Below are 10111 nucleotides of genomic sequence, written 5' to 3'. Positions count from 1 at the left end.
CTTTGACTCCCCACGTTACTGAAATTACTGCCCAGGAATCTAAGCTAGAACTTCAGTTCTCCTTGAGATCCTTCAATTCCTCTTTGCCATCATCTAGTCAATCACTTACTGTTGAGTTTACCCCTATATAAACTTCTAATCTGTTTTGTCCATATCTACTGAATTGGTTCATTCCTTTAGCATCTCAGGGCTGGACCACGGCAACAGCTTCCTAATTATCTCTACCTTCATTCTTCATGTCCTCTACATTACTATCGGATTTCTTTCTAAAATACTTATCACTGTACCACTCCCTTGCTTAAACTATCATCTAGCTATCTTTACCTTTAGCAGCACTTCCCAAAGTTTTATATGTGAACCCTTGGCATTATCTGACAAGATTTTAGGTGGTAGATGGCCAAACATTTTTCATTTTTACTAGTTATGCTTTTATCTGAATTTATAATAGAAAAATATGGTCTCCACTGATGGCAGTGATATTTAAACAGTATAAATTTGTTTGGGGCTTCCCTGATAGCTCAATGGTAAAGAATCCTACCTGCAATGTCTAAGACCCAGGTTCAATTCCTGGGTTGGGAAAATCCCCTGGAAGAGGGCATGGCAACCCACTCTAGTACTCTTGCCTGGAGAATTCCATGGACAGAGGAGCCTGGCAGGCTACAGTCCATGGGGTTGCAAAGAGGTGGACATGGCTGAGCAACTAAGCACAGCAGAGCACATAAATTTAAAATGCCAGTCTATTTAAGGAAAAAAGTCAAAAATAGTATGAGGGCTACTTGCAAATGTTAAAAATTATGAATACTAAAATATTGAATTAAAAAAATTTCTTGCCTATAGGGTAAGTCCCAAATTTTTAGCATGACATACAGTTTGACCCTAAACTATATTACCAACTTTGTTTCCTAATTAGACAGCATCAGGCATAAAAAATTTCTTGCCCTCCTGATAGTCATTGGATATGTATTTAGCAATTGTCTGCTATGGATCAGGCACTGGTCTGAACTTTGAGGATATAGTTGTAAATAAGAATCTCTGCTAATGCGAAAGACAGTAAACAAGCTAGAAAGTAAACAAAGTAATTCAAGATTTGATTTTAAGTTCTGTGAAGGAAATAAGAGTGAAGGATAGAATAGAGAAGACTCCTTTGAGTGACAGCAGGATTTCAGGGAGACCTACAGGATGGGGTTGAACCAGCCATGTGAAAAGCTGGAGGAAGCTCATCAGGGACAGAAAGTTACAAAATGTCCAGAGATGAGAAAGTGTACAACACAATTGCGTATAGGGAGTAAACATAGTTGAGAAAAGTATAGTAAAGTAATAGGTGAGAGGGAAGAATGGTAGTGAAACAGTCTGGAGACATAGGCAGATCAGGCTGTGAGTCTGAATTTTATTCTAAGTGCAAAAATAAGTAAGGGGGATTTCAGTAGAGATGTGACTTTTTTTTTAAAGATCATACTATGTACTGTAGAGAATGGATTAATGTATCTTAGTTTCAATACAACCGTTTTGCCTGGAAAGCAAAACAGCCTTACAAGCACAGTTTAAATGGAAGCCCTCCCTTAAATGCACTCTCCTTAATTCCAGTCCTATTAGAAACTTGTATTGCTGTAGTAACTTGTAATAGCAATGATCACTTTCATAATATTATTATAAAGTGATTGTTGATGCTGTACTTCCCCTTGTATTGCTAGCACCTCTAATATTAGACACACATATAGGCATTCACAACTGATTTAAAAATTAATAAATGACTACTTATCCACTACTGTTTTTTAAGGCCTATGTCGGATTCCAGAATGTGGGGGCAATATTCTTTTTCCTCAACTCCTGGGTTTTTAAACGTGAAATATCTGTACTATCCTCAAAGAAGCTAAAGCCTCTGTTTTATTTAAAATCACGACTTTTTCTTTTTAATTCCCAGAAGCGGTGGGTAGAATTTAAGAGACTATTTTTAATTTGGGGGGTGGGTGCGTGACCCCGAGTTTGCAGGATTTTAGTTCCCCCACCATAAACTGAACGCGGCCCCCGAAGTAAAAATGTGGAGCCGCCAGGGAATTTCCTGAGACATTATTAAATAAAAAAAGAAAAGTTGATACGTGTCTCATCAAGAGTATTTCACGGGAAACCAGGTCGGCTGATTTTCTTGAGAGAAAGCCGATGCTGGGAGGGATTGGGGGCAGGAGAAGGGGAAGACAGAGGATGAGATGGCTGGATGGCATCACGGACTCGATGGACGTGAGTCTGAGTTAACTCCGGGAGTTGGTAATGGACCCGGAGGCCTGGCGTGCTGCGATTCATGGGGTCGCAAAGAGTCGGACACGACTGAGCGACTGAACTGAACTGAACTGAACAGTACGTTCCAGACGCAGCTTTTTGAGGTAGCATTGCTGGCTTAACTTTTTTTTTTAATGCTTCCATCAGAGATCCGGCTGCTCCTCGGTACAGTATAGGCCTGCAAGTTTTTAGAGAAAAAACTTTCTTCAGCTTCCAGTTCCTGGTATGGAAAGAAAAGAGACGAAAAGCAACCCGCTAATAAAAATTCGGCTGGGCTTCACAAGGAAATGGCAACGCCTTCCAGTATTCTTGCCTGGAGAACTCCATGGACAGAGGAGCCTGGCGGGCTACAGCCCATGGGATCGCAAAGAACTGACACGACTTAGCGACTAACACTTTCACTTTTCACGTCAGTAGTTAGTTTTCGTTGCTTAGTGTTAGGCGCTCAGTCATGTCCGAAGCTCTGGTTAAGAGGAACTCACTAGCCCCACCCACCCCCTACCTCGCCGCACACGGGTGCCGCGCAATGCTCTTGACCCGCTCAAGATGGCTACAGTAACACTTCCGTTATCTTCCCTAACTAGGCCCGCCTCCATTGCGTATTTTTACCGCGCAGAGGGCGGGACCTAGTGTTAGTTTTTGATTGGTCAACTTGATTGATGACCTTTTCCCTCCGCGACAGTTTCCCGAGGAGCCAAGTGCCTGAGCGGCACGGACGAGAGTTGGAGGGAAGGAAAGATGGCGGACGTACTTGATCTTCATGAGGCTGGGGGCGAGGATTTCGCCATGGATGAGGATGGGGACGGTGAGGACAGTGGAGGCGGCTGCGGGAAGCGGGGAAGGTGCGAGAGAAGGACGTTTTAGGAAAATATAATCTTTCTCCCCAGTAGGGAGGATACGAGCCAGGGAACCGGGTTCTGTTGGTTGGAGACTCCGCCCCCTTTGGGAGGAAAAGGGGCGGGCCGGGAAGGGACAGCCTGGAGGTGGTGGGGTTTGCTTTCAGATAATGTCTTGCAGAGAGAATATTGTTGTAAACAACTGTTACCTTTCTCACTTATTCCTTTTCTTCTGGGGCTCCAGAGAGCATCCACAAACTGAAAGAAAAAGCGAAGAAACGGAAGGGCCGTGGCTTTGGCTCCGGTGAGTGTTTGTGGGTGGAATGGGGTCGAATGGAGAGAGCTACGAGTTTTGGAATCCCCATTCAGACCTACGGTGAACAGTAGGAGAAGGGGGATTTCCGGTGATCTGCTGTGTGTTTCTAATAGAAGAGGGTTCTCGAGCGCGGATGCGTGAGGATTATGACAGCGTGGAGCAGGATGGCGATGAACCCGGACCACAACGCTGTAAGTAAATGGAACCTGCAGGGATCTGTCTGTACAGAGTTAGGGACCAATGAAGTAAAACCCAGTAGGAATGGAGTCAGAGGTCGCTTAACCAATCTCTGTGGAGCCTGCACACACACTACTTATGTGATCTTGCTTAAGTGTTTGTTGTGCTCAAACAACTTTCCTCTGTTCCCCTACCTACAGCTGTTGAAGGTTGGATTCTCTTTGTCACTGGAGTCCATGAGGAAGCCACGGAAGAAGACATCCATGATAAATTTGCAGAGTATGGAGAAATAAAAAATATCCACCTCAATCTGGACAGACGTACAGGATATCTAAAGGTATTCTGAGCCATACTCCATTGCTTCTCTTCATCCATAATCCTTAGACAGCATTGGTAGTTCTCCCACGTTGGCTGTGGTTGGCCAAGAGTTGAAATAAAATGAGATTGGGAATTGATTGTTAGACATAGCAAAGAGGCAGAAACAGACAAGTTGTATGTATAATAGGGATGTGACGTGCATTTGTTGTTTAAGGTTGATAGATTTTTCTAGTTGAGTAGAAAAGAGCTTGATGGAGTTTTGATGATCTGTTTTTTTCTTGTCTAGGGGTATACTCTAGTTGAGTATGAAACATACAAGGAGGCCCAGGCTGCTATGGAGGGACTCAATGGCCAGGATTTGATGGGACAGCCAATCAGTGTGGACTGGTGTTTTGTTCGGGGTCCACCCAAGGGCAAGAGGAGGTAAAGTGCAGAGGGCAAAAACATTATCTTAGTGGAAGGAATATAAGCAAAGCAGAATAAGGACATAGTATTATGTTCCTCTCATGGACCCTGCCCCTTTTCCTTCTTTCTAGAGGTGGTCGGAGACGCAGCAGGAGTCCAGACCGGAGACGTCGCTGACCCATCCTCTGTTGTTCAGGTGTTCTCTCCAGAGATTCCATTTGACCATGCAACCTTGGAGAAATACGGCTGGGGTGGAACTCTGTGTTTATATTTAATCTCTTACACTGTTTAGTGTTTCTTTTGAATTATGAATAAATGTACAATTTTTGTTTTCTAATTACTTTCCTTTTCTAATATTGCAAGCTCTGGAGTACTATTTACAGTGAGGCAGTATGGGTCACTGTGAAGATATTTCTCCCAGGGACTGAATTCTGTGTGAGTTTCTACATTAGATACAGTCTCCAGTGTCAGGGTCAAGTAGAGACACTGCTCAGTATTTCTTTTTCTTTGAAGCTAAGAGAGCAAGGGTAGAAGTAAGATGTTCTCATGACAGTAAGGAATAATCATTCTGTTCCTATATATGCTGTCCTGAGCAAGTGGTATCATAGAGAAGTCTCTTTTTTCTCTCCTGCCTTTCTTGTTGCTACATTTGTTTGTACTTCCATCTGTCTAAGAGCTTGAATCTCCTGTTGGGGCACTCTTCCAGAACCTCCTTCCCTGGAGGAGTCTATACTATGTTCTTGATGCTGTCTTTGGCGCCCAAAGGTGAAGGCCCCATAGAAGAGAGGATCCAGAGGAGCACTGAGGAGGCCAAAGAGGAAAAGGATGTGGCTGAAGCTAGGAGGCACTTCAGTTAGCATGGTGGGAGAGAACCAGTACCAAAGACCCAGAAAGTAATAAGGTGTCCAGCAGAAGATGAAGGTCAGCAGGACAAGTAGGGCCAGTAGTAGGGCCCAATGACGAACATGGGAGTGATTGTCTAAGGAGCGGCAGACGGCAAATTCACCTGCAGGGGCTGGGAATTTAGAAAATACACTCGAATTCAGAACCACTTAGCTTCTAAATTGATAGGCAGAAATTGTGAGATAGAGCTCTTCCCTCTATAAGAGAATGCTGCAAGCCCTCCTCCCCTTCCCAACCTGGGACTATATGCTCCCTTCCCATCAGAGATTATGACAGACAAGCTGGAAAAAAGGTTTCAATTGAGGTGTTGTGGTACATGAAGCTACAAAGTCTGTTTGAAGTGTTGGTGTCCAAGAGCAAAGGAAAATACTGATCTCCCTTCTCCTTAATTCTTGCCTAGCTAACTCAACTTCAGAGAATGATGGCTAGTGGTTGGTTAGAATTGAAAGCATTCAATGAAGTTAGTGTGGCTTTAGCTGCTAGAGATACAGTTTGTTGTTAGTCGCTAAGTTGCATCGGATTCTTTTGTGACCCCACAGGCTAAAACCCACCAGGCTCCTCTGTCCATGGGATTTCCCAGTCAAGAATACTGGAATGGGCTGCCATTTCCTTTTCCAGGCGATCTTCCCAACCCATGGATTGAACTTGAGTGTTCTGCAGTGCAGGCAGATTATTTGCCACTAAGCCACTGGGCAAGCTCCTTGGTTTGATAGATAGCTATCATATTAATGAGGCTAGACAATAGTTTTAGGGTATGGGTTAGGGCCTGGGGGTTGGAGTCTCACCGTGGTTCCCCTTCCTTGTCTGAGGAGTGGACACACTGCAGACAATGCGGCTATAGCAGATGGCCATTGCAGTCAGTGGCAGAGAAAGAGGCAGCAGAAGGTGAAGAGGTTATAGATGATCTCTTGCCATCGAGACTTGGACAGTATGGAACAGGAACAGCTAGATTGGAGTCAAGGACTATTAGAACTGGTCTCCCTTCTCCCCTGCCAAGCTACCTACCAATTTAACACTATCTCCTCCCGATTAATTCATTCTTTTGTGTGTGTGTGATTGTTAAGAAATTTGGGAGCTAATACAGTGCATAATCTCAATCCATTCTTAATTCCCTTCAGTGCTGAGTAATGGTACATCCGTGGTGTCTTATTTAAAAGGTTAGAAATGTATCTTGAAAATCCCTATTTTCCTCTTAGGCTATGCTTATTAAATCCAGGACTTAAAAGAATCCTGTCTTTTGAGTACTATCTACCATTTTATAAGAGGATATCTCTACCACCTCACCAACATTTTTTTCCCCTCACTGTTTTTAGCTGAAATTATTTTCCTGATGTGTCTGTGATTAATTATGTGGGAAAAAGAAATCTTGTATAAAATGGGAGGTGCTAGAGTTGCAGCTATTTTGCAGTCACTCTCTAAAGTGACTTTAGTAATAGTCCTATGTACAATAATTATAATGGTAAAATAACATTAATAAAATTTAACATTTTCCAAATGCTGTTGGCTGCCCCTCCTTTTTTTGGTAAACTAGTTTTTGGTTTGAATCAGTAAAGAGCATTTTTCAATTGAGAGCTTCAGGGTTCGTACCTTAGTTCAGGTAAGGTAGATTGAGTCAGTATTAGTTTGATAAAAGGCAAACTTAGTAGGTATCAAATTCCTAGATATGAGGCCTTTCAGAAAGGGATTTCAGCTGGCATGAGGGACTTTTAGGAAAAGAGAATAGTATTAGTCGGAGACATGATTTTATGAACTGCTTGGAGTTATGACCAGGCTATTCTACTTGGGGAGTGGTCTTTCCTTTACCCCTATCTTGAGTCCATATATTCCTGGATGGGTTTTTGTTTTTTTTTTCTTTTGGTGGTGGGGCTTGGTAGGGGGCAGGGAGAGTGGTGTGGTGAGGGTGGTGTGTGTGCATGGCTTGGCACTATGCCTAGAAAACATCTGACTTGTGAGAAGAAGGTTTGAAAACAGGCAAGGTTCGGGGACTTATATTTTAGTCCAGCCTCTTGACTATTTTATATGCATTTTATATTTTACTACCTACTATAGAAACCTTTACTTCTGATACTTGGAAATGAGTCTATGAAAATAATTTCTACCTACACCAATATTCCCTTGACCATGCTAACAATTTTTAATTGACATTTTAAATGCAACATATGGGCACTGCAGAATTTATACAAGAGGTTGATAATTTTTTTTTTAAGAGGTTGATAATTTGGAACCCAAAATAACACCTTTTGCACCTGAATCATGTTACCATCAGTTTGCAATTGAAGCAAATAGAAATTGCATTGTTGGACTGTCAGGCTCCAAGGAAGGATGAAATTCATCTATTCCATAATCTTGTGGTCTATGCATTTCAAGTGATTTAGCCAAAGTTATCCAGTTAGTTAGTGGTAGAGCCTAGACTCAGAAAAAACAGAGCAAATTAATACAAACAACAAAAACAGTCCTAATTCTAATTCCCAGTCCACTTCTAAAATTAATTTCATATAAACCTAATTAATTTCTTTTGCACTGAGGCAACAGGCAAAGGGCTCCTGTTTACAACATACTGTTGGAAGCAGTATTTTTTGTTTGTCTTAGAACTGCAGTCAGACTAACTTTTGGTAGTTACATTTCTAATATTTGAGGATTTAAGAATCCAGTCTTAAATGTGACTACAATGCATTATTCCAGAGACTGAAATGTTAACCCCTCTCCCTGACATAATCCCAACCATAGGCTCAGAGATGCTGCTTTACTCCCTTTCCCCAGATGGTGTTAGTGGTTTTGTTTTGAAGGAATTGCTCCATATTTAGCTTTTTTTTTTTCTTCTTCTAGATTTATAGTTTGTTTTCAATACTGAGATTTGATTAATTGGTACTCAAGTTCAGATGCACCTTTTTGTTTCAGTTTTGACACAATAAAGCTAGAGTAAAAAATACAAATCTGATTATGTTACCCGCTGCCTTTTACTTTAGTGTTTCCCCACTGCCCTTAGGATAAAGTACAAGCTTAATATTTGTGAAGTTGGTTCTTCCTTCCCCTCCAGGCTCATTACTTGCCATTTTCTAGCCCTCAACTTTAACTGTGATTACTTTTGAGATTTTCTACCCTCCACCTTCTCCAGCATTCCTCCTGCTTTGTCCTAACACCTATCTTTCAAGAATGAAATTTTGATATCTCTGGGAAGTCAGGAAGCTTTCCCTGAATGACCAAAAGTGGGTCAGACACCCCTCATTGTTCCTTAGCTCCTTATGCTTAGCTTTAGCATAACACTTAACTGGACATTATATTGTAATTGCCTACTTATTTGACTCTGCACTCCTCTATAAATTTCTTGAAGACAGGACTTTGTTGCTCTATTCTTAATAGAGCATTTAATGCACTTGGGGGAACTGCATTATTTTTTTTTTAATTGATGAATGAAGGTATCACGAAGTTTTACCCAAAGTCCCGGATTCACTCTTTTTTTTTTTTTTTAGTTTTCTTGTCACTGTCTTCTTAATGTCTTCCCTTGGAGGAAACTCCATGCTCTGAAGCTTTCCTGCAATAATCTGAAGAAGGTTGGGACTACGATGATGCAAAGAGGTGGAAGCCAAGTGTAGTAAAAACAGACTCAATAGAAATACAAATTAACATGCAATGATCTTAACTTGCAAAAGAGCAGAGGCTCCCACCCTGAGGATTAATGTTGACTATGGCCAGGCACACCCCTTGAATCCGAAGGCTCATGTTATGTACTCAAATTCTTGTCCAGTCTAACCCTGAGTCCCAAGTCACTCACCTGGGGCAAGGTGAGCAGGAAGCTGAGTCCCCAGGCTACCCCAAGAAGTTTCCTACCAGCTGAGCGCAGTCCAAACGGGTGGAGTACGGCTGCTTGGTGGTCGAGCCCAATAATTACAGGCAGGAAAGCTGCGGCCTACATGGCTACTAGTTTCAGGAACGTGAGTGTACGACATGCAAAGTCCCCGGCCAGCCATTGAACAGTGATATTCCAGGTCGCAACTAGGGGCATAACCATAAAAGTGACCAGTAAGTCGGCAACTGCTAAATGGGCGAACAGTCGTCGTACCGGAGAGGGACGGAGCTGGCTGGGTTGCGGCCGTGTCCCTGACCACACCACGGCCAGGTTCCCTCCAGCCGAAGAAACAAACAGCACGACAGTCACTCCCACTCGCACCTTGGCGGCAACTGAGAAGGTGGGCAGCTCTGCGCCCTCCACCTCTACTCCTGATCCTACCCAGACCTCCTCCCCCGCCGCTGATGACCCCCAAGGGGTGACGTTGCCTGCAGACATGGTAACCTGGAAAGAAAGGGGGCGGGGCGATGAAGTGTGGGTCTGAAGAGGTGAGCTGCGTCCAGTTTCTTCTCCCTCCTCAGGATCTGAGATGGTTATTTTGCGAATTTCGTCCACTAAAGCCTCTATCTCTGGAGACTCCGTCTGTAATCTGGAGGTCACCTGTCCAACTGTCAGGGGCTTGTAGGGACTAGGAATCTGGTGCTGGCTTCTACTTCCGCAGACTCCTTTAGCCCCCTGGAGCTCTGAATTCGATAGAAGCGTGAGAGTGAGTGTGTGTGTGTGTGTTGCGAGTGTTCCGCTGTAAGCAACCCTGGGTCAGGGGCAACCCCATCCTAGTGGTCCTGGAGAGAGCACTGCGGCGCCTTCTCGCTCCGCCCCGACTCCTGCAAGCCTCGCCCTTGGTCCAGAATATTTAAAGAAGACTGTGCCTCTGGAGGCTTGCTCATGAAATAGAGATCTTGTGATTAGAGAACGAGACGACGGAGACCACGCACACAGACACACACCCCTCCACCTCCCCCAATCCCCCCTGCCAAACACACAAACCATACAGATGTAGGCCCAGAGACAAGTGCTTCTCGTTCTGAAATTCCG

At 43.5% G+C, this 10111-nt stretch overlaps 2 protein-coding genes across 3 annotated transcripts; one reads left to right on the top strand and one right to left on the bottom strand.

The window, feature by feature from the left end:
* RBM8A (RNA binding motif protein 8A) lies at positions 2957-5357 on the top strand. Of its 2 annotated transcripts, none has more exons than XM_018046014.1 (6): positions 2957-3079; positions 3355-3414; positions 3543-3617; positions 3804-3940; positions 4208-4344; positions 4458-5357. In XM_018046014.1, exons 1-6 carry the CDS (start codon positions 3013-3015, stop codon positions 4501-4503), a joined length of 522 nt encoding a protein of 173 aa, XP_017901503.1. In that variant the 5' UTR covers positions 2957-3012; the 3' UTR covers positions 4504-5357. The 2 variants fall into 2 exon arrangements, with proteins under 2 accessions (XP_017901503.1, XP_013817917.1); XM_013962463.2 differs by having other exon boundaries at positions 3540-3617.
* On the bottom strand, positions 8850-9830 carry LOC102184212 (gonadotropin-releasing hormone II receptor). The gene is given in 1 exon segment (XM_018046015.1): positions 8850-9830. A coding segment is annotated over 1 exon segment (564 nt). The 5' UTR covers positions 9515-9830; the 3' UTR covers positions 8850-8950.

This window comes from Capra hircus, chromosome 3, assembly GCF_001704415.2.
Source record: "Capra hircus breed San Clemente chromosome 3, ASM170441v1, whole genome shotgun sequence".
NCBI classification, from domain to species: Eukaryota; Metazoa; Chordata; class Mammalia; order Artiodactyla; family Bovidae; genus Capra; species Capra hircus.
The sequence above is the reverse complement of the archived record's forward strand: the minus strand, read 5'-3'. Positions and strand labels throughout refer to the sequence as shown.